Raw genomic sequence first — 22245 nt, 5'->3', positions numbered from 1 at the left:
AGGCAGTTTTAATCTTTTATGTCTTCTTGTATTGGGAGCAAGCCGGAAAAAGATGCCAACTCCAAATGCTCTTTATTTATAAGAGGAATTCCGGCAGGTTCATCCAATGATGAGCTTCTAAATCTTTTCTCCGATATTGGGCCGTTGAGATCGTGTTTCGTTGTCAATCCCGGGAAAGAGGCTGGGGCGGAAGCAATAGCTCCTTCAAAGTTCTGTTATGGCTTTGTTCGCTTTGTGACAGAGGAAGATGCTCAGAAGGCTCTTGAGCAATTGAAAAGCACCAAATTTAAGGGCTCAAAACTGAAGCTAGAGATTGCTCTAAAGAAGCATACCGGTAGCGAAAACAAGCCGCCCAGAAAGGTTCTCACTGTGGAAAGCAAAAAGGACAGCGCTTTGGATAGCAACTCTGAACCCAAAAAAGACTCTAAACTAAAGCGTCCAAAAAAGCCACAAAAGGATAACCTAAAAAGCATCTATGTTTCCTCATTACCAAAGGATGTGGAAAAAAAGCAGCWCTTTAAAAAGTTTAGGAAATTCGGTAACATTGCGTCTTTGGAATTTCCTTTGGATGGTGACAAAACCAAATGTAATTGTGATGTTTTATTAACTTTTAGGCTTAATTGTATATTCAAGTGGGAAAGAAGTATCGTTCGCATTGCCTAAAATACACGATCATATTTTCAAAGGATCCAAGTTGAAAGCATCTTTGACCAAAGAGCAGCCACAAAAGTCACATCGACTAATCGTTCGAAACATTAGCTTTTCCACCACGAAAGAAGAGATCCTCGATAAATTCAGCGCATTTGGTGAGGTTTTCGAGGTTCAGATACCAAAAAAAGCGGATAATTCCCTGATGGGATTTTGCTTTGTTCAATACCTGAGTAAATCAAGTGCAGACGAGGCGATTTTAAAGATGAACGCCACCAAACTTAATGGGCGGAAAATTGCCATCGATTATGCAGTATCTAAGACCTTGTATGAAAAAATCAAAGATACAGATTCCGATGACACCGATGGTGTGGTTAAAACGGACATTGGTAATTCTGATCTCAGTGACGATGACAGTAACGACAAAGCTTCAGAAGCAGAAATGGATCGCTGCAACGATATTGTAGATTTTGACGATCATTCAAGCGAAATTTGTAATGAAGAGAGCTGCGAAAACGAAGTCCTTCAAACAGAGGCTGAAAATATTCCAGAAATTGCTACAAATCACCTGGAAAACCACAGCAAAACTCTTTTTGTCCGAAATTTACTTTTTGAGACCGAATCTGAAAAGGTGGCAGAGACGTTTTCCAAATTTGGAAAACTTCAGTACGTTAGGATTGTGAAAGACTTTCTTGGTCGATCAAAGGGATGTGCCTTTGTTTCCTTTGTGCATCAAGAGGACGCTTCCAAGTGCCTGGATGAATTCAGCAATTCGTCTAGACCCCCATCGTTTGTGGAAAATTCCTCTTCATCAAAAAGCTTGAAAGGTTCCAAAATTTCATTGGACCTTTACGATCAAATTGACTCTGCTTGGGTGATTGAAGGGAGGCATATAGATGTCCTTCAGGCTATTCCAAAACTTTCGGCAAAGGAAATCGCTTCCAAGACTGCGGAAGAAAAGAAAGAGGCTGATAAGAGAAACTTGTATCTGCTAAAGGAGTCTTTTGTCGATAGAGCCTCACCAGAGTGGGAGGAAATATCAGAAATGGACAAGCAGAAAAGGGTGAAAGCATACCAGGAACGTTCGCTGAAATTGAAGAACTTGAATTGCTTTGTTTCAAAAACAAGAGTGTCCATCCGAAATATGCCTGTTGGTGTGGATGAGAAACAGTTGAAAACGATCATTGGAACTTGTGTGTCAAAAGCATATCCCGAATTTAAGCCGATACCACGCTACCTGAAGCAGGTTAAAGTAATAAGGGATAAAGAGAGAAAAACATCCACTGGAGAACTCAAAAGCTTGGGTTATGCTTTCGTTGAATTTTCGGACCACAAGCATGCTCTTTCGTTAATTCGTAAAATGAACAACAAAAAGGATATCTTTACCGCACAAAAAAGGCCAATAGTCGAGTTTGCGGTGGAAAATTCCACAATCTTGGCTAGGCGACAAGGAAGAATGTCACAAACAGATATAGATGCTGCAGATGTTAAGAAGGTTAAAAGATCCAACGAGCCTAGCAAGGGCCAGGAAAGACCGCGTGCTTCCAACAAAAGGTTTAAATCAGAGGCCCCCAGCAAAGAATTCAAGCCAAGAGGCTCTGCTAAAAGATTGAACCCCAAAGACTCTAGCAAAGGATCCAGATCGAATGCCCCAAACAAAAGATTGAACCCCAAAGACTCTAGTAAAGGATCCAGATCGAATGCCCCAAACAAAAGGTTGAACCCAAAAGACTCTAGTAGGGCTTTCAAATCGAGTGCCCCAAACAAAAGGTTCAAACCAAAGGCGGAATAAATTATTTAATTGTTGGCTAGTTGATGAGAACATGTTAAATGATACAATCGAAAGCCCATGTTTACGGCTGTAGAATTTAAATTTAATTAATTTTTGGACAAAAACCAAACTTGTACACTGCTAGTCATACCTGCAATCATTTGCATTTTCTAATTTCAATGCCAACTCTGCTTGCACCCCGAGACAAGCTTTTCTCTTTAATAGGCAAAAGATTTACGGACGAAGAATTTGAAGAGCTTTGCTTTTCATTTGGAATCGAGTTGGACGACATTACGTCCGATAGGTCCATCTTTGAAAAGGAACACAGCACCAGCTCCTGCATAGCTACATTGGATGCTCTCTCTGACGAGATACTATATAGGATTGAAGTGCCAGCAAATCGCTATGATCTTCTCAGTACTGAAGGGCTATCTGTGGCGCTAAAATCATATATTAACACCACTATACCACCGCCAAGCTTCACAATTGATGATGACTCCCAATATTCTATCCAAGTGCATCCGAACGCATGCAAGGTTCGTCCTTTTATCTTTTGTGCTGTTTTGAAAAACATCACCTTCGACCCGCATTCTTATGATAGCTTTATCAAGTACCAGGATAAGTTGCATCAAACCATAGGAAGAAATCGTTCCTTGGTATCGATTGGAACCCATGACTTGGATGCTATAAAGTCTCCATTTACCTATACCGGAATGGTCCCCGAAGATATTTCTTTCATTCCACTCAACCAAGCAAATGCCATCAAAGGAAGTGATATCTTTGAATTTTATCAAACCGATCTCAAATTAAAGAAATTTCTCCCCCTGTTGCAAGACAAACCATATTTCCCACTGGTCCTTGATTCAAGGAATACGGTGTGTTCCTTACCGCCTCTTATTAATGGAGACAAATCCAAGATAACTCTTAACACGAACAATGTATTTATTGAGGTGACTTGCATGGACGCAATTAAAGGCGAAGCCACTTTACGATCAATTGCCACCGCCTTTTCCATATATTGTAAAGATAAGCTTTCTATCACGCCCGTTAGTGTTCTTTATCCGGACAACGACTCCAGTCCTTTTGGTAATTCCAGGTGGAGTTTATCTGACTATTCGCCCCTTTCTTTTGAACTTACCCTTCAAGAAGTATTCCGCAATTTGAAGGTTGATATTTCCCCACAAAAACTGATAGAGCTTCTTCAAAGGATGTTGTATTCTGTTAAGGTCGTTGAATCATCCACCTCGCAAGACTTCACAGTCAACGTTTTGGTGCCGATGAGTCGAACAGATATCCTGCATAAATGCGATGTCATTGAGGACATTGCCGTTGCTTATGGATTTGGAAATTTCCCAATGACGCTGCCATCTACAAATACCATTGCGGCTTCCACGCCTATGAACAAGTTTTCTGACATGCTTCGCATTGAAATGGCACTTTCTGGATTCACGGAGGCTCTGACGCTCACGTTATGTTCAATCGACGATCTGGTTTTGCACTTAAACAAAGACGTCTCGATTTTGCAGAAAATAGTTACAATTGGTAATCCAAAATCCATTGAAACACAAGCGCTTCGCAATACGCTCCTCCCTGGCTTATTAAAAACCCTCGCTTCAAATAAGGCTGTGCCATTGCCTATTTTATTGTTCGAAATTTCAGACGTCGTTCTCAAGACACCAGAAAATACCACCCAGCATTCTGATAATATCGGTGCGAAGAACGAGCGACGGCTTGCCGCAGTTTTTGCTGGCCAAACATCAGGCTTTGAGATCATCCACTCTGCTTTGGATAGGATCATGTCCATGCTTTCTATCCAGCGAGCATGTGGGTCGAGTCCTACTACCGGAACATATTCACTTAATAGCTCAAAGTCGGCCACCTTTATAGATGGCAGATATGCCTCCGTTTATTTTGACTCGCGGAATGTCGGGGAACTTGGGGTGCTTCATCCAAAGGTACTTGAAAATTTTGGTATTTCGCATGCTGTTTCGTTTTTTGAAATAGCGTTGGACCCCTTCGTATAGCATAAATAAATGATGGATGGTCGATAAATTTCTCGAAAACTATGGACGATTTTATTAGCATTTAAATTAACATATAATCTAAAAAGTCAAATTGCTGACGCCCGCTTGGCCTAATGGAAAGGCGCTAGCCTCCTAAGCTAGAGATTGCGGGTTCGAGTCCCGCAGTGGGTAATTTAAATGTTTTATTTATTATTACAAAAAGGCCAAATTCAAATACATCGCCACAGCAGCAACGCAACTCCATGAAAAAAAGGCTTGAAAACGAGACGAACCGCTTTTTACGGCTAGAGGATTTGTACTACTGATCCTATCATTACTCAACTCAAGTTCATAATCTGCTTTGCTTTTGCAAGCCCCGTTGTAGCACATCCCTTGCGCACTCAAGCTTGGGTTTACACATGAAATTCCATTGGGTAGGACTAGGGGTGAGGAGGGTTCAGAAAAAATAGCATATTTGATATATGGTTGGAAATGTAGCGATTTTTGGATATTGAGATCTTCACTCTTTGATGCTGCCGCAGGCAAAGAAAGGGCAAATGTGATGCATTTTTCTCGTTTAAAATGATCGTTGCCATTGTTGTTCTGGAAGAATGGCATTAAAAAGTTCGTAATTCTTTTCTTAATGAAATGGACAACCTCATACTCGCTTTGATCAGAATTAGCATGTTCTAGTGGGTATACAGATAAAGAGGAGTCATAACAATGGATTAGGCAGTCTGCATCCGGATCACACTCAGGCTTGTAGTCCATCCCCATTCTTTTGCAAATTGTTTCTCTAGAAAAACAGACGCCGGATTCGCATATGCCAGTGCTTCCCTTTTTAGATGCTGCAGTCCCACTGATACACTCAACGCCTTCTGGCTTCCATATATCTGGGCATGCTGGAGTTATCCCATCACAAAGGTCCAGCACATCGCAGGGGGTTTTTTCAAACAGTGTTGACAAGGGTCTGCAAACATCCCCCTTCTTTTTCAGAAGACAATTCTGACAGCATCGGCCATTCCTATCGTCACACTCTGAGCCTGGAGTAAGTTTACAAGTGGAAGAACAACAATCTGTGCCATTTGGAGAGCCAGAATCACATTCCTCCCCATCATCAATGATGCCATTTCCACAAAGAGAAGTTACAGGAACATTCTTAATATTCAAACACCTTGAGTCTGGATGATGTAAGAACTCTGACATGGCCTCAATAGAACAAGAAGACCATCCTATGGCCAATGGCCGTCCGGTTGAAATTGCAGATGCCTGCATGATATATCCAGATTCGGGACACCTATTTTCGAAACCATCATGAGAGGCGCCCAGGGAATGGCCTAATTCATGTGCAATAATTTGGGCCTGATACCTAAGTGAAATCAGGTGAGAAGATCCATGCTTCAAATCTACCCCAGGAGCCTTGGCAATGCTTACACTAAACCTTGATTGACACATTCCTCTAACGAAAGCAAGGCCTTCAACAGAATCGGCGCCGGAGGAAACATGTTTGTCTTGAACATCTTTTTTGACGGTAGAGACGTCCCAAACCCGTCCAGAAAGGAGCTGCAAGTGGTCAAAATCTTTAAGCCACGGAAAGTTCGACATCGAGGATTTCTTTTTAAATGAGAAAAATGACAAGAAGCTAAAGGGAGGATTCACAAATGTCCCAATCCAACTCGACATTTCGTCCAGTAAATCATGAGGACTGATGGGATCTGAAGAAAGAACGGATCTCGGGATACGATGAATCGAAGATGTGCTGTCATCATCTGTTAGGGATAAAACGGCCACTATTTGAATTCGGATGTGAAACCCTCCAAAATTTGTCAGGTCGAAAAGGGACTGCACAATGTTGTAAAGTTGAAGTGTGGAAACTTCAACATCGTCCTCGCCAAGTTGGGCCGTCCTGGCTGGATCATTGACTATGACAAGCTCGATTGTTTTTTGTTTAGATTCAGAAGTCGAGAAAGGCGAAACCGATGAAGGCGGGGAGGACTGAATATCATGCTCTGGCAATGAAAATGTGTTGTTACTTGAAAAAAGCTTTGATATATAAGTTAAATATGGCGAGAAAACGTCCATGGCTGATGATTTCTCTCGAACCAATTCGAGGTTTGAAGAGGTTTCTTTTTTAGAGCTTTGCCTGATGGAATAGGATGTACCTGTTAAGAACCGTAAACATCCGCCTTCCTAAAAAAAGAAACCAATCCTTACTATGCTTGAACTGGCTGCAAAGACGGAGGCATATCCAAGCACATCACTAGAATGGGTATTGCTTATGATTCCATTATAAAAAACGGGGGGCTTTTTCGATTTGGAGGAACTTGATGTAAATACATAGTCGGGATGAGTAATGTTAGATGGCCATAGGGTCAATCTCAAGCTTTCCCTGTCTTCGACTTTGGAGTGTAAAATCAAGTCCAAGGATCWGGTATTACCCTCTCGATCACCTGCATCTGCTCTGATATCAAAGTTAACTGCTGTAAATATAGACCGAGTAAACAACAAACAGATCCAGATGATTTTCGCCAACATGCATTATGAGCATAAAATATGAGATATATAGATATTTGGATCCTAACAACAATTAATAATCGAATTAATCAGATCATGATTGATGATGGCTGTAAAGTAAACAAAGAAATAAGAAATGGATTTGGATTTAGGTTTGGATTTGAGTTTGGATTTGGGGTTGGGTTTGGGTTTGGGTTTAGGTTTGGATGTTATTTAAATTAAATTTTACAATGCGACATAGATGTGCATATAGGAAACTTGGTAGGGATACCGCCGGTCGCCGTCAGCTTTTTCAAAACCAAATAACCTCGCTCATATTAAATGGCAGGATCATCAGTACACTTCCAAAAGTCAAAGAGTTGCGTCGAGTTGTTGAACGAACCATCACAAAAGCCAAGAATGGCTCGCAACAAGGTTTACTCAAGCTTTCAAGCTTCCTAAAGGTATGGCCAACCATTTTATTTTTGTTGTAGAAGGAGGACGTGCTAACAACTCTTTATGGCACCCTAGTCAACCGATATCGCAATCGGACGGGTGGCTTCACGCGTGTGATGAGAATTGGCTATCGTGAGAGGGACAAAGCCCCATTGGGCTTGATTGAATTGGTGGATTCTCCCTTTGAATATAAAAAGGCCCTGTCTCTCTTTGAAAAGTTGAAAGGAGAAAGAGACGAGCCGTTTTGCTATCATCCTCCTATTTCCCAATTAAGCAATACGAAAAGAGCAAAGATGGCACAAAGAGGGCTTTTACCAAAAACTCACAATTGCTACGATTACCCTCCTGTAGCCAGGCAATATCTGATCAACCATTTGCACCTTTATGATGAAAGCCTTGTCGAGATGAAGAAGAAAAGAGAAGCTTATTTTGAGGGAAAGCTTCTTGAAATTTATCGGCGCGAACGGCAGCCTAAATACAGACCCGGATGGAGCCTTCCGCTAGATAGGCCATCTTTTTTGGAGTCTGTCCTTACATTGACCCCCGCTTTGGTATCCAAAGTGAGGCCGAAAATGAACAATTGAATCCACTTTTTATTGTTATCTATAAAACCTTGGTTAATAGATTTAACATCTTGCGGTTTCCCCTTGTGATCGAAACGTAAATACTGATATAAGAGCCTGGCCGGCCCTTTATGGAGGCATGAATAACAAACTCACGGGGACAAATCTGAACAGATTCGAGTTCACACGATGGCCGTTCATAGGAAGTGCGCGGAGAAACACCACTTGACATGACAAGGGGTTGCGAAATGTATAATCGCATTTTGCCATCCGGGTTTCGCTTAACGAAAAAGAAATTACTGTCTTTGATTACCGAACAATCCATGTCCAATGAAATATTCCGGATCCGATCGAAATATAGCGCAGAGCCCGGTATTCTAAAAAAGGACTGTAAAAAGAAAACATTCTCAACATCGGCACTGGGGATTTTGTAAACATAGTCTTTGCCCATTAGCAGTTTGAGATTGTTTTTTCCGTCAATGATGATGATTGGATTGCAGATAAAAAACACCGAGTTATTTGAGTAAAACACTCCAGAAGCGATGTCGAACAAAATGTGCTCAACTGAGTTGCAATTGCACTTTTTGTTTGGATTTGCTGTCCTTGAGGCCTTTGTCAGAGATACAATGTTTTGGATCATATTTAACAGTTTTTCAGCGGAGACGATCTTTGCATGATCCGAATTTTTGTTAATGATGACCCTGTAAGATTCGGGACAGCTTTGGGCCTCCAAGTAAAAGGAGATGTCAAGAATCCCAAATCCAGCGTAAGCAATTTGGATTGCATTTGGGCACACTTTTACGCCATAGTTTCCGTATGTATTGTTGAGAGATATGAGCTCGCACAGAATTTTGGAAGAAACTCCGCAACTAGTTGCCCACGAATCAAGGCTAGGACATGTGCTCTGTGTTGGATTACCATCGGTAAGATTGCCAAGTTTTGTGCGAAGATATTCCCAAATAGAATCGTCGACAAACTTGTGGATAGAATCGTCGACAAACTTGTGGATTGAATCGTACGTATGGCTGTCGGTGAAAATTTTTGCCATGCAATCAGTGACATTGGCATTCTTATTTACAGAAGAAAGCAACGGATCGTTTGGCGACAGATTGGACATGCCATTTGCATAGACTAAAGACTGTGGCTCTGGATTCTGACAAGCATTTGCAACCAAAAGATATGAATAATATACATACAATACCAAGAATAATTTGTACATCTGATGAAGCGCAAAACAGGGGACATTTCTAAGTCAATTGTGCTCCCTCTAGCTGATTGGTATGTTGAAAATCGAATTGAATTTTTTTTCAGGTTTAAAATAAATTTAATTGGGACCCATCAACATGGTGACATGCAAAGTAATTGAAGTGAAAATTAAATACAACAATCTCAAATTGCGTTCAACTCAAAAAGATGCGATATCGGGCTCTCCATTTGTGGCCATTTGTGCAGTTACCTCTGCAAGCTCCCTCAAGAGCAAATAGCTTCAATTTCGCATGAGCATTTCTACTGCCGACAATTTCTGTTGGAGAGATTGTCTATGCGAACAATATCGACATGCAATTTCGATTGAAAAGTTTTTAAAAGAAAATTGGTCGATCGAACACGGCACATATTAATTGCACTAAAATGGGATTAAAAAGGTCTTACCAAAGCGACATGCTGCATTGTGACAAGTGCGCAATCAAACGATACCATTCGCTGTAACCGTAGCCCCAACAGGTCGAGTGTTCTTTATGCCCCGGCAAAATAAATTTTAACTTTGCACTCAATGCTTACCAATGTTTCTGTTTTAACCCGCGAACAGCTGGATAGGATTGAAGAAAATCGGATACTTGCTCTCAAAAAGCTTCAGTCCAAAAAGCAGCAAAAGGAAGGCACAATCGAGCATGCGCAAAGCGAGAATAAGGATATTGCAAAAAAGCCGCTTTCCCTTGCCATCGGCCCCAATTTGCTTTCTTCTGTCGTCAACTCAAACAAGCTCTCTTTGCCTGGGAATCGCAATATCGCTGTCTTCGACACTAGTTTTGACCACAGTCCCCCAAATGCGGGTCCAAATTGCGTTTCCTCTGCCATTTCCACCAATGATCATGCTCAGCAGCGGCCACATGTGAAACGGTATACCGGAAATGTGCACTTTGAGTTATTTTCGAAGACCTCTTTTTCCGTTAGTGACATTTCGATTTTTAGCTCGATTTTCAAGTCCATTCCAGCATTTAAGTACGATAACGAAGAAAAAAAATGGCTCTTTCCCTTGCACGAATATGCTAACTTGGTTACTTTAATGAAGGAATTTGAGCCAAACGCTACATACCATTTGATTCCAAATTCGATTTTGTCCTTATTTTCTGCGCTCACAACTGAAGAGCAAAAAATCACCCCAAGCACACATGGGAAGCTTTCGTTTGATTTGTCTCTTCTTGACGAGCCATTAAAAAATTCGCTTTTGCCATTTCAGCTTGCCGGATTAGAGTATGAATAGCCATTTTATTGTACCCATCCAGATTTGCTCTAAAAAAGCAGGGAAGAGTCTTGCTTGCAGACGAAATGGGGCTTGGAAAGACCGTTCAGGCCCTTGCTATTGCTTCGTTTTACCGAAGAGAATGGCCTTTGCTAATTTTGGTACCGGCATCATTAACAGCTTCATGGGGCGAGGTCTGAGCTGCTTAACTTTATCGCTAGTCTGTTGAAAGGTGGTGTCCCTCAATCTCTCGTTCAAATGTTTTTCCCATTTATTCTGGGAAGGACCCTTTCCCGGCAGCCGGTACATATTTATTTGATTCCTTTATATTTTAGGGCTGGTGTACATAGTCAGCTATGACTTGGCCGGAAAATATATCGATTCTATCAAAAAGAAGGAGTTTAAGGTTATCATCACGGTATCTTTACGTCGACAATAATGAACATAGGATGAGTGCCACTTTCTACGAAACCCCTCAACAAAAAGAACCAAGCTTCTGTTGCCATTATTGAAGGTTACTTTTTAATCGGTGATGTTTCCATTAGAAGTCTGGACGTGTTATCCTCCTTTCAGGCACACCTGCTCTTTCGAGGCCGATGGAGCTCTTCACGCAGTTGCAAGCAATCAATTCAAAGCTATTTCCAAATATGATTGAATATGGCATCCGCTATTGCGCGGGGAGGAAGGTAGCTTTGCGCTGTTTTTATTTGTAAGGGGTATTTTGGATGGGATTTCAAGGGATCCTCGCATCTGAGGGAGCTTTCAATAGTGCTGGAAAATACTATCATGATAAGAAGAATGAAGAAGGATGTGTTGACCCAGCTTCCAGCAAAAAGACGACAGCAAGTCTTTTTGCATATAGAGGCCTCAAAATTAAAGGCAATAAATGCGATGATTGCTTCAATTGACGGGGCGGCTTGTTGTTCCAATTCGCAAGCAGACGAGCTTGAGGCTTTTCAATCAAATTTACTTTATATGAAGATATGGAGAGAAACGGGACTCGCAAAATTGGATGCCTGTTGTGAGTATCTGTTTGATCTGCTCGATCGCGACGAATCGATCAAGATCCTCCTTTTTGCTCACCATCAGCAAATTCTGGATGGTGTTGAAAAGTTCCTTTGGGAAAAGGTATCAAATCCGCTTGTTGCTGACATTCAGAAAGTCTCTTTTATCCGAATCGATGGCATGACGCCCACCATCGAACGCAACAACCATTGCATCGAGTTTCAAGACCCCCTGTCGAAAACTCGTGTGGCCATCCTTAGTTTGACGGCTGCCGGTGTTGGATTGACACTAACGGCAGCCTCTGTGGTGCTGTTTGCCGAATTGTTCTGGAACCCCGGGGTATTTTATGGCTTCTTTTCCTAGGTGCTGACTCAAGCCGAAGACAGGGCACATCGTATAGGGCAGAAGGACTCTGTAAATATACATTACTTGCTCGCACAGGGGACGAGCGATGATCGCCTTTGGTATGTGATTTTAGAAGTGGTGGCTCATCATTTAGGCCACTTATCCTGAGAAAGCTGAACATTCTCGAATCGGTTGGACTTGGAAAAAACGAGTTTTCCAGCATCGTTTCAAATGCTTCCACACAGCAGCCCCTGTCGCAATCCCAGCCACAGTCACAATCGAATACGCAAAAAACCCTTTACAGCTATGCCAAAAGCTGTCAATGATCTTGTAGTTTATTGATTACAAGGAGGAAGAGGCGGCCATCTTCAAAGATCTGTCCAGAATGCTTTGAAGCGACATCCACACGGATGCGGGCGATTGTGTAGCATCAACGACGGACAGCAGATTCTTGTTCTTGTAATAGAGCGCAATTGGTGCCGTTTGTTTGCGGTAAATTTCGATTCTCCTCTTCAACGCATCTACGTTGTCATCGGGTCTTCTGACAAGTGGCTCTCCAGTCATCTACGCAATATTAAACAACAAACCCACATCGTCTGTCATGGGTGATTTTGGCGGGTTAAATTCTTCATGGTATGTACGCCCAGAAGCGGGGTGTAAAAGCCTTCCTGTGATGCGCTTCTCAAGCACGCTATCGGGGATGGTAAATTCGACGACACGATCCAGCTGCTGACCGGCCTGTTTCAACATCACATCCAGCTATCAGGTTAATAACTGCCAAATAAAAACAAAAGCAAAAATGATGGGTTAAAAAAACCTTTTCTGCTTGCGGAGTGGTTCGTGGAAAGCCATCCAAAAGGAAGCCGTTTTTGCACTGAGGCCGATTAATTGCATCCTTGATCATATCAACCATAATTTCATCCGAGACAAGATTTCCAGACTCAATCACAGCCTTTGCTCGCTTTCCAATCTCCGAGCCCTCGCTAATAGCAGCACGAAGCATATCACCAGTGGAAAGGTGACATATACAATACTTTTCGGCTACATTGACCGATTGGGTGCCCTTTCCCGCGGCTGGCGGTCCCAAAAAGATCACTCGAAATGATTGCAAAATTTTGGAAGAGGCAGTTTCCCCAGAAGTGGAGATGGGATTGGTGGTGCTGGTGGTGGTGGTGGTCCGATCCTCCTTGCTTTTTGAGAAAAAATTGAACATCGTATCGGTGTTGGAAGAAAAGAAAATGTAGCAAATATTGCAATTGACCACGATTAAAATTTACACTTAATCAATTCAATTTTAATGGGAAGATTTACAAATCCAATAAAATACGAGTTTGCCCGTCAATTGGCATGCGTAAAAGCCTATTGCGAAATACCCGCTGTTCAATATAAAAACTTACTCCGCCTAATCGGTACTAGATGAAATATACGCTACCTATTTTGCTCATTACTGCTAGCTTATCCACGAACACTTTCGCTAAGACCTGCCAAAGAAACGAAAATGTGTACTTTGTAGAACCGAAGCGAGGCTCTAGTCAAAACGAGTGGCAAAAAAATCCAAGTGATTTGAATGGACCAAATCATTTACAAAATTTCGAAACTGCGTGTAAAGTAAATTATGAGGCCAAGGAATTTCCTGTATCTTTAACTCCATCTGCAACTACGTTTCCGGGTACCGTGAACACATGTTCACCAAACTATTCAATGGGCGATCAATATAATAGCAAAGAATCAGATATTATCAACTTTTTGACCAACGAGGTTRAAAAGAACAAAAAGGTTATCGAAGACCTTAACTTTCAATTGAAAACCAAAAACTTGAAACATCAGGCGCCTACAGAAAGCACAGAAAAATGTGTTGCATCCAGTCAGAAAGACCACGTCACTTGTAACGTATCAGATGGTCCATCAGGATACAACGATCAGTTCTATCCGGCAAACAAAAAATGTGTTGCATCCAGTCAGAAAGACTTCGTCACTTGTAACGTATCAGAGGGTCCATCAGGATACACCGGTCAGTTCTATCCGACAAACATTCCGCCATGTTTTGTTCAGCCTGAACAAGAACCCCTTTACCAAGGATCTCAAGATGATCTTTACGGAGGCGCTCAAAGTGCATGCGAACAAACATGTAAACCCGACATCGCAGAGAAAGACAACCCTGAAAATTCTATGGTTTTTATATATACCGAGATCCCTCCCCATAGTCTTGCTCATTTTAAAGCTGGTTCAGCTACACCTTGTAATGCAATTATATTTAAATTGGATTCAAAAGAGATAATAAAAAACAACCAGGGGGTTTTAGGAGAGAATAGTAGGTCTAGGATAGACCCATGTATGTTGAAAAAAGTTGGGTGAGCATAGCTACCCGGTAAAACTTTCTCCCTGGAAGAAAATCCGGGCAGAATGGGGAGACCTCATGCAGCAATGGTTAATAAATTTACAAAGCTTAGGAGAGCCACAATATCGAATTCCAATTTTCTGCGCACCCGAATGTGTTGTACAGATTTGGTTTATCAGCGCAGGGAAGTCTGGGCGACCATAAGAAGTGGGTGTGATTAGACCAGAAATTGGGTCTCTCCCCACCTTTTGTTCCCCAAAACCAGAAGTTGGGGATTTAAGCTTTAAAGCCTGTGAAGAAGAAAGAACGCTTGAGTGCGGCGGCGGTGCACTCTCGCCCCCAAGATGCACAACATACCAAATGGCATCTGGTGGAAGTATCCCTAAGGATCAGAAGAAAGGAATACCGGTAAAAAACAGCATGATGTTAAATATCTTTTCTTTATCGGACTCCTCAAGAGTCCTCAGGATCTCATAAAACCAAGAGAAAGCCTAGGATGCAAATAAAGTCTTGATGGATACCTGTACTTCACGAGCAATGCCTACATAGTATATCTTTCGAAGGCGACAAACTTTCCCTAAAATACATTATAAAGTGCCTATACCGGCAATCGAGGGATTAGTAACCGGGTGACGATACCAAATGGACTTTAGGAGAGAAGCAAAAGGAGTCTGGCCAATTCCAGCACCRATGCAAACCAAAATTTCAAACGAAAAGGCTTTTTGGATAGAATTGCCATACGGGCCATCTAAATGAAAGGCTGGCCACTTGATTTTATTCGGCGGTGGCATAAGAAGTATCCTGCTAGAGATATTCCCACCAATCGAAAACGTGGCAAAAGGCGAACCTACAAAGGAGGCCGTGCCGTTTTCTTGAAAGTAAGAGCAACTGGTATCCTTATGAGTATTTCTCTCAAAAAGGGTACGCAGAGAAAAAGTCCAATCACCCAAAGAGCGAATGTGTACACTAACGAACTGTTCCTCCGGAGCACTTGTCAACGTAAACGGGTGCGATTGAAAGCGGGACAGAGAATCACATGTCAGCAGTATGTACTGGCCGTGCTTATACGTTGGAAGGACAGCCTTTTGCCACCTCAATTCGACAACATCTCCAGGATGCAAGATCACCGAGCTCGGAGAGTATGCCCGCCAGGATTTAGCCAACCGAAAGAGCCAGTCAACCAAATAGATACCCAAAAAGGGGACAAACCACAGCCAGTCTGTGGATGTCGGACACACCGGATGTAGTTGATCTACAAGGAAGAAACAAAACGATCCATGGATCCCTATCAAATATAAAAGGCAAAATGGGAAAAACGAAGCATTTTTGTGCATGGCGCAAAAACTTACCAAGAGCAACGTAATAGAGCGGAAAAACAATGCGATGCACCCACCAGAAAGATTCATAATTTTTAATTGAGTAGGAAAAAATAAACAAAGTAACCAAGAGTGATACAAGAAACAATCCAGAAATACCAGCTACGCTACCGAATAAAGCCATCAAAACGGTAAAAAAAGATGAAGTGATGGTGGGGGAGTTGATTTTAGGCAGGTTCGTCGTGGCCAGATGAAAAGCAGAGTAAAAGAAGTTAACAAGATGGCCAAGTGAATGAACAATAGACCAAAAAATTATGGACAAAGAGATGAGTCGGTGAATGGCGATCCGATACCCGAACAATCCCCATGGGGATATGCTCAATAGCTGCAAAGATGCAGGGAGCAAGACCAATCCCGAGTCGATGGCTATAGGGAGGGACGAGCCCCTAGCGATGGCCAGGCTGAGCGCGCCAAATACCAGCCGCGAACTAGAATAAAGGCTGTCTGTCAGTGTAGATATGGCTCGGAACAAAAAGATTGCCATTTGAAAGATGACCCATGCTCCAATAAGAAATGTCCTGCTGCTGAAAAAGGAACAAGCCGACTTGGTTAGCATTGATAGGCATCGCGATGAGGCTTTCTGGTGGCCTGGCGATGATAAATTTGGAGAAAAAGTTTTGGATGGCACCGTAGAAAAAGACAATGCTTGGTCTGTTGAGGGAGAAGAAAATGTTCGGTCTGTTGAGGGAGAAGACAATGCTTGGTTCGTTAAACAAGAAGAAAATTCTTGGTCCGTTAAACAAGAAGAAAATGCTTGGTCCGTTAAACAAGAAGAAAATGCTTGGTCCGTTAAACAAGAAGAAAATGCTTGGTCCGTTGAAGAAGCCATGGTGCGGTACCCAGAGAAATATTAATCGCTACAACACACTGAGCTTGAATGCGTACGAATGATCACGATCAGTCGGTAGATTTCCTATTTTGGAATTTATTGCAAATTGGCCTATGAGGCCTTCATTTTTGGTTCTGGGGGAAGCAGGATATTTGCAAGAAGATATCCTTCGATCAGCACAAGAATCGCCGTTGCCAAAATGGCAACGATGAGCGAATATTCCACCCTCAACTGGAACAAATTCAAAGCAATATATCCGCACGCAAAAAACGTACCCACGGCGGTAAACAGAACATGCACCAATGACATCAGCTGTCGCTTATGTGCGGCCTTGTCCTCTGCAATGGCTGCGGCTGCTTGGGCGGCGGAGCGGCGTACCATGGCCTAAAAATATACTTTCTGCACGTTAAGGAGTTGACAAGTTGTGCTAGCAACAAGTTCACAATTAATTTGGGCACAGTAAACCGGATTTCCAAGCTCCACATAACGTTGTGCGAAAAAACGATCGTCATTTATTCTTTTCGGGAGCAAATGGAGGGCATTGCGAGCGGCAATTACGCGAAACAACGGTGTGTATTTATTTCGGTCTATACAGAGCTAATAGCTTGTCAGCAAGCTATTCAAAAAGGACAGGAAAATGAGCACGAAAATAGGCACTAACTGTGCAAAGATCTGTCCAGCGGTGAGCGGCTCTTGCGGATGGGTGGGCACTTGCCTTCCTGGAGTGGAAAACCTAAAGTTTCGCCTTCGAGGAAAGGACGAAAATCCGCCGCCCTGGAAAGAGCTGGTTGAGAAAAATACATCGCCCTGAGCGCATGCAAACTCGCGGAAAAATGCCCTGAAAATCTCTTCTGGATCGACAAAAGATGCTTCGCTGCAATGCGGGCCCGGATGACATGATGGCTCTGCTCCAAACGTGTCATACGCCTTTCTTTTTTCCGGATTTCCGATGACCGAAAACGCCCGTCCAACCATTTTAAACGCCTCGTCCGCTCCTGGAGCTGCATTCTTATCGGGATGAAATGCAAGGGCCTGCTTTTTATACGCTTTTTTGACCTGGTCATCGGAGGCTGAACAGGGAACGTCCAGTATTCCGTAATAGTCTGTAGGCTCTTTCCGCAACATTTGTTCGACAAGCTCTGCATCCACTGTAGATGTCTTCGAGGTAGAGCTTTTCGCAGAATCGCACGTTGAAGATTCTCTCGATCGGTCCTGCTGAGAAAATGATGCGCCTGGTGCCTTTAAAGGGGACGAACCTGTGGGAGGCTTTACTCCATTCATAAATTTTAAAACCCAAAATTTAAAATAATCGTACAATCGCAAATCACAAGCAAACCTTGCAACTTTAGCATCCTATTTTATCTGTCTGTCAGCTTTACGTTGTGGGAGACTCTTCATTGTTTAATTCGAGAGATTCAAGCCAGGCTTGTCGCATTTTGGAACCCTAATATTAACACCTATACCAATTAAGAAAAACTTATAAAGCTGCTCTTTACCATGAATCAAGAAAATCAACCAAGCGCCCCCATGCATGCTTCTGAGGACACCAAAGCTATGATTCCAGAAATTATGATGATGCCCAGTGCCGCGCCAACAACATACCCTGCTGGCAGCAGCAGCCAGGGACCAGCTCCAAGCATTTTCCCAGCTGCATCCATCCCCACAGCTTCACTCTATGTCGGTGAGCTTTCTCCCGACGTCAACGAGAGCATGCTCTTTGAGCTGTTCAGCCAGATCGGTCCAGTAGCATCCATTCGTGTTTGCAGAGACGCGGTCACACGTCGCTCTCTTGGTTATGCCTATGTCAACTTCCACTCGATGCTGGATGGCGAGCGTGCTCTAGACACCCTCAATTACACGTCCATCAAAGGTCAACCATGCCGCATCATGTGGAGTCAGCGAGACCCTTCCCTGCGCCGCTCAGGTCAGGGAAACATCTTCATCAAAGACTTGGAGAAATCCATCGACAATAAGGCACTCCATGACACCTTTTCCGCGTTCGGAAATATCCTCTCCTGCAAAGTGGTCACAGATGAAAATAGCGAGTCAAAAGGCTACGGATTTGTGCACTTTGAGACACAAGARGCCGCAGACCTTGCTATTGAAAAGGTCAATGGCATGTTGCTGAATGATAAGAAAGTCTACGTTGGCCGCCATATTTCGCGCCGCGAGCGCATCTCCAAAAAGGAAGAATCCAAAGCACGCTTTACGAATGTATATGTCAAGAACCTTGACGCTTCCGTTAGCGATGCAGAGCTTCGGGCTCTCTTTGCGCCGTTTGGAGAGATCACCTCTGCGGTAGTGCAACGCGATGAGATTTCTGGGCTCTCAAAGGGCTTTGGCTTTATTAATTTTGCTGAACATCACGCTGCATTGTCAGCTGTCGCTGAAATTAATGGTCGAGTTGTCAAAGAAAAGCCGCTGTACGTATGTCGCGCTCAGAGTAAAGCTGAGCGTGCCGAAGAGCTTCGTCGCCAATTCGAAGCATTCCGTCAAGAACGGTTGGCCAAATTCCAAGGTGTCAACCTGTATGTTAAAAATTTGGAGGAGACTGTCGATGATGCAGCGCTCCGTGAAGAATTTGCGGTTTTTGGTACAATTGTCTCTTGCAAGGTAATGCGTGACGAAAAGGAGCTCTCTAAAGGATTTGGCTTTGTCTGCTACACTGCTCCTGAAGAGGCTATCAAAGCCCAAGCTGAGATGAATGGAAAGCTAATTGCAGGCAAGCCGATTTTTGTGGCAATGGCTCAACGTAAAGAAGAGCGAAGAATGGCTCTTGAAAACCAATTTTCCCAGCGTCTCGGATATATGCGAGCTGGAATGGTAGGTTTACCAGCCTCAGGTGCAGTCCAGACTGCTCCGCATGGCGGAATGATTCCCGGACTCTTTTATCATCACCCCCATCCTCAGCATCCAGCTATGATGCCAGTGCCGCAGAGAATCCCTTACCACCCGATACCACAGCAAGTACTCTATTCGTCAGCTTCTCGTCGTTTTAATGGTGGCAGGTCTACTGCCTCTTCCACAGGTATGAGAACTACAATGGGAAGCTCAACCTCGCCTTTGCAACAAGGAGGAGCCCCTTCAGAGGCCATTCCACGCCGTGCTTACAATCCGCGTCAGAAACCATCCAGTCAAGGTCAAGGTCAACAAGGTCAAGGTTCATCGCCCACCGTCTTCTCTAACCCTAAGAAGAACTTTTCTTCATCACCTAGGAGCTCTAACATTAGAGGCTCCGGAGGCCGTAACATGGGAAGATATACCGCCCATCCTGAATATCCATCTCAGTTCAACAACTCTGGAAATGCCTCTGTTCTAATCCAGGCATTGGCTTCAGCTTCTCCAGAGACCCAGAAGTCTATGATCGGAGAGCTACTCTATCCGATTATCGAGTCATATGAACCAAAAAACGCAGCAAAGGTGACCGGTATGCTTCTTGATATGGACACTTCTGATCTTCTTCATATGTTGGAATCGCCGGATTTGCTCTCTTCGAAGGTAACCCAGGCTATCCAGCTGCTCCATGAGGCCAACAGAGAATAAGAGCGCTGTGGTTGGTTTAGTCGATTTGAATAAAGAGCACGAATACCAACTTCCTTAATTCTAGCATAGCTAGCTTGGTTAGTTGCTACACAACCATTTATGGCCTTGAGATGGAATATCTAATCATCACAGGCCTATTTAAATTCAACTTAATCCGCTGGATGAGGTAAAAATTTACACTTCAAAGTCCATATAGTAATTTATTTAATTCCAAAAGACTGATTTGTACTATTATTTTTTGTCGCAAACAAGCGTAAACTTTGAGGGCGGGCGTTGTTCATAACAATTTTCGTGACTAGAGAAAGCAATTAGGGCTTCAGTTGTCTCGTTTACATGTGTAAACATGCCAGTGGGGATGAAAGGCGGCGGAACATATCGTTTTTCTGCGCAAAGGCTACAAATTTCACTAGAATCGCTCAGAGATATTGATCCATCTATCTGTTTGCCTGATGTTTTACCGTTTCCTTGCCTAGAATTATAACATTTAGTTCCTTTCGAAAAATTGCCATTTGAATCTTGATTAGGAGTTTGAAAATAGTTCGGTGTGACCTTACCCCCATTATTATTACCATTTGTGGGAATAGTGTTAATGGGTGAGTTAAAAAATTGCAAACACCCTGGATTGTTTGTACCATCCTGCGGTTTTATTCCCAAGGTTTCTTTGTTTAACTCTGGTTTCATTTGAAAACTGTTATCATTACAAGCAGACACAAATCCAGTCTGGAGATTATTTTGAGATCTAGGATTTTTACCCGTTCCATAAGGATARTATGAATTGTAGGTGTCTTTGTCTCCAAAATCGACTTTACCTTCGAATTTAGATGACTCGCAGGCATCTTTGTAACGTTCGATAACAATACCAGTATCTATAGGAGATTTTTTTGTAAATTGCTTATCAGTGTTAGATACAATATTTTCTAATTTAGGATGACAGAGAGGAGTATTGTCGGTGTTGTTATTAACATATTCCACTTCTTGACTATAAGGGGGAAAACTGCTTGTATCAGTATTGCTTTGCTTGCATGTATTACAACCGTTTCCGGATACACCACCATTATTATAAGGATAACGATTAGGATTAGGATTAGGATTAAGATTTAGTTGATTGTAGGGTTCTCCTTTGTTGTAAAAATCTTGAACACAATCAGATTTAGCAGGGTAAGGTGCATATTTTTGGGGAATACAAGGGTTGGCCATTACATTTGTAAACATAGCCGAGAGAGAAACTGCGGCAATAATGCCAATCTTTTTCTTCTGTAGATTCAATCTCATGCTTCTGGAAATTGAAGAATAGCCGAAATAAATAAGCTCATATATATAAAATATCTCTTTTATCAATGGACAATATGCTAGCCATACATATGGAGACGCTACCTTCTGATAATCCAATTGTTAATTTCGCCAAATTTATTTGACTAGGAACGAACCAATTATGAGCACATGAAAATATTAAATTGTTAAACTTTAAACATACAATGTGGGGCATCTGAATTAAACACACGCTTTGAAGTGCGTATCATAAGTGAGTATGTGATTACATTTTGCAACGAAAAATAATGTATGTATGTTCAAGAGAGGCAGCATTAAAATGCTCAATATGGATCATAAAAAAAGGGGATTTATAAAAATCTTGATCAATAAATCGTTCCAATCGATAGGCTATAGCGAGGCTAGAATCCCAGAGCCAAAAAGGGTGCTTGCCAATACTGCATACCCAGTGGTGTAGACACTGCTCAAAGAGAGGCAATAACCCATATCCCAAACCTAAAATGTAAAAAATAAAAATTTCATCCTACCAAATGTCGAATTCCGTTACTAAAGTGAAATGTATATGGAAGAGCAAGAATAAATTTTGAAGCGACTATAGCCGATGATGGTACATTGATTCTGATCCAATTTGCAGTTTTTGAAACATCAACAACAGATACAGCAGAGAAAACACCAAGCGCATATACGAGAGAGCCCAATGCGACCCCGGTCGCTCTATGTCCAATTGAAAGTACAGATGTTAACGGGAAACTATATATGGTTATATGGGGAGACAGTGGTCGCTTGATGGAGAAGGGTATTTTGACATTGTTTCTTATGATGTTGCCTTTGAGGAGTGATAGTAATACTTGGCCCTTGGGAAACTGTCCTGCAATAACCATATGTTGCAAATGACTTTAAATTGAAATTTAAATGATTTGTCACCTAAACGAGTTTGTATCAATCTTATTGGGGGTTAATTTTACGAATGAACACGTAGTTTCCCTCCCTATATTAGGAGCCTTAGTACGCTAAGCTTCACAGAGGCATCGATGCAAAGTATTATTTTGAAAGTATTCTGTTCAGTATTAATTCTTTCCTTATGTCCTTGCAGAAAGGCCGTTCCAGCTCCGAATTGTGTTGGGAGCTATCCGAAGAATCGTGGC

At 42.4% G+C, this 22245-nt stretch overlaps 14 protein-coding genes across 14 annotated transcripts; 6 read left to right on the top strand and 8 right to left on the bottom strand.

The window, feature by feature from the left end:
• Window positions 1-18: 18 nt before the first annotated feature.
• Window positions 19-2440, top strand: DI09_32p140 (uncharacterized protein; the record flags this gene model as incomplete). Its single annotated transcript, XM_013382502.1, has 2 exons — window positions 19-571; window positions 615-2440. The coding sequence occupies 2 exons, from the start codon at window positions 19-21 to the stop codon at window positions 2438-2440; spliced, it is 2379 nt and encodes a 792-aa protein (XP_013237956.1).
• A 158-nt stretch (window positions 2441-2598) lies between these two features.
• Window positions 2599-4443, top strand: DI09_32p130 (uncharacterized protein; the record flags this gene model as incomplete). Its single annotated transcript, XM_013382501.1, has 1 exon — window positions 2599-4443. The coding sequence occupies one exon, from the start codon at window positions 2599-2601 to the stop codon at window positions 4441-4443; it is 1845 nt and encodes a 614-aa protein (XP_013237955.1).
• A 192-nt stretch (window positions 4444-4635) lies between these two features.
• On the bottom strand, window positions 4636-6027 carry DI09_32p120 (zinc metallopeptidase; the record flags this gene model as incomplete). The annotated part of the gene is made up of 1 exon (XM_013382500.1): window positions 4636-6027. The coding sequence occupies one exon, from the start codon at window positions 6025-6027 to the stop codon at window positions 4636-4638; it is 1392 nt and encodes a 463-aa protein (XP_013237954.1).
• A 1460-nt stretch (window positions 6028-7487) lies between these two features.
• DI09_32p110 (uncharacterized protein) lies at window positions 7488-7955 on the top strand (the record flags this gene model as incomplete). Its single annotated transcript, XM_013382499.1, has 1 exon — window positions 7488-7955. The coding sequence occupies one exon, from the start codon at window positions 7488-7490 to the stop codon at window positions 7953-7955; it is 468 nt and encodes a 155-aa protein (XP_013237953.1).
• Window positions 7956-7974: 19 nt separating this feature from the next.
• DI09_32p100 (uncharacterized protein) lies at window positions 7975-9153 on the bottom strand (the record flags this gene model as incomplete). The annotated part of the gene is made up of 1 exon (XM_013382498.1): window positions 7975-9153. The coding sequence occupies one exon, from the start codon at window positions 9151-9153 to the stop codon at window positions 7975-7977; it is 1179 nt and encodes a 392-aa protein (XP_013237952.1).
• Window positions 9154-10408: 1255 nt separating this feature from the next.
• On the top strand, window positions 10409-12079 carry DI09_32p90 (uncharacterized protein; the record flags this gene model as incomplete). Its single annotated transcript, XM_013382522.1, is given in 7 exon segments — window positions 10409-10619; window positions 10731-10813; window positions 10844-10909; window positions 10941-11081; window positions 11110-11739; window positions 11764-11883; window positions 11900-12079. The coding sequence occupies 7 exon segments, from the start codon at window positions 10409-10411 to the stop codon at window positions 12077-12079; spliced, it is 1431 nt and encodes a 476-aa protein (XP_013237976.1).
• Window positions 12080-12087: 8 nt separating this feature from the next.
• On the bottom strand, window positions 12088-12958 carry DI09_32p80 (uncharacterized protein; the record flags this gene model as incomplete). The annotated part of the gene is made up of 3 exons (XM_013382521.1): window positions 12088-12266; window positions 12333-12504; window positions 12563-12958. 3 exons carry the CDS (start codon window positions 12956-12958, stop codon window positions 12088-12090), a joined length of 747 nt encoding a protein of 248 aa, XP_013237975.1.
• A 203-nt stretch (window positions 12959-13161) lies between these two features.
• DI09_32p70 (uncharacterized protein) lies at window positions 13162-14100 on the top strand (the record flags this gene model as incomplete). The annotated part of the gene is made up of 1 exon (XM_013382520.1): window positions 13162-14100. The coding sequence occupies one exon, from the start codon at window positions 13162-13164 to the stop codon at window positions 14098-14100; it is 939 nt and encodes a 312-aa protein (XP_013237974.1).
• A 570-nt stretch (window positions 14101-14670) lies between these two features.
• Window positions 14671-15417, bottom strand: DI09_32p60 (subunit beta of cytochrome b-245 heavy chain; the record flags this gene model as incomplete). Its single annotated transcript, XM_013382519.1, has 1 exon — window positions 14671-15417. The coding sequence occupies one exon, from the start codon at window positions 15415-15417 to the stop codon at window positions 14671-14673; it is 747 nt and encodes a 248-aa protein (XP_013237973.1).
• Window positions 15260-16288, bottom strand: DI09_32p50 (uncharacterized protein; the record flags this gene model as incomplete). Its single annotated transcript, XM_013382518.1, has 1 exon — window positions 15260-16288. The coding sequence occupies one exon, from the start codon at window positions 16286-16288 to the stop codon at window positions 15260-15262; it is 1029 nt and encodes a 342-aa protein (XP_013237972.1).
• A 597-nt stretch (window positions 16289-16885) lies between these two features.
• On the bottom strand, window positions 16886-17569 carry DI09_32p40 (uncharacterized protein; the record flags this gene model as incomplete). The annotated part of the gene is made up of 1 exon (XM_013382517.1): window positions 16886-17569. One exon carries the CDS (start codon window positions 17567-17569, stop codon window positions 16886-16888), a length of 684 nt encoding a protein of 227 aa, XP_013237971.1.
• A 216-nt stretch (window positions 17570-17785) lies between these two features.
• DI09_32p30 (uncharacterized protein) lies at window positions 17786-19831 on the top strand (the record flags this gene model as incomplete). The annotated part of the gene is made up of 1 exon (XM_013382516.1): window positions 17786-19831. One exon carries the CDS (start codon window positions 17786-17788, stop codon window positions 19829-19831), a length of 2046 nt encoding a protein of 681 aa, XP_013237970.1.
• Window positions 19832-20062: 231 nt separating this feature from the next.
• Window positions 20063-21103, bottom strand: DI09_32p20 (uncharacterized protein; the record flags this gene model as incomplete). The annotated part of the gene is made up of 1 exon (XM_013382515.1): window positions 20063-21103. One exon carries the CDS (start codon window positions 21101-21103, stop codon window positions 20063-20065), a length of 1041 nt encoding a protein of 346 aa, XP_013237969.1.
• Window positions 21104-21490: 387 nt separating this feature from the next.
• Window positions 21491-21981, bottom strand: DI09_32p10 (uncharacterized protein; the record flags this gene model as incomplete). The annotated part of the gene is made up of 2 exons (XM_013382514.1): window positions 21491-21595; window positions 21628-21981. 2 exons carry the CDS (start codon window positions 21979-21981, stop codon window positions 21491-21493), a joined length of 459 nt encoding a protein of 152 aa, XP_013237968.1.
• Between the last annotated feature and the right edge of the window lie 264 nt (window positions 21982-22245).

This window comes from Mitosporidium daphniae, assembly GCF_000760515.2.
Source record: "Mitosporidium daphniae strain UGP3 chromosome Unknown contig-32, whole genome shotgun sequence".
In the NCBI taxonomy this organism is placed as follows: Eukaryota; Fungi; Microsporidia; genus Mitosporidium; species Mitosporidium daphniae.
This window is presented reverse-complemented; position numbering and strand designations above follow the sequence as displayed.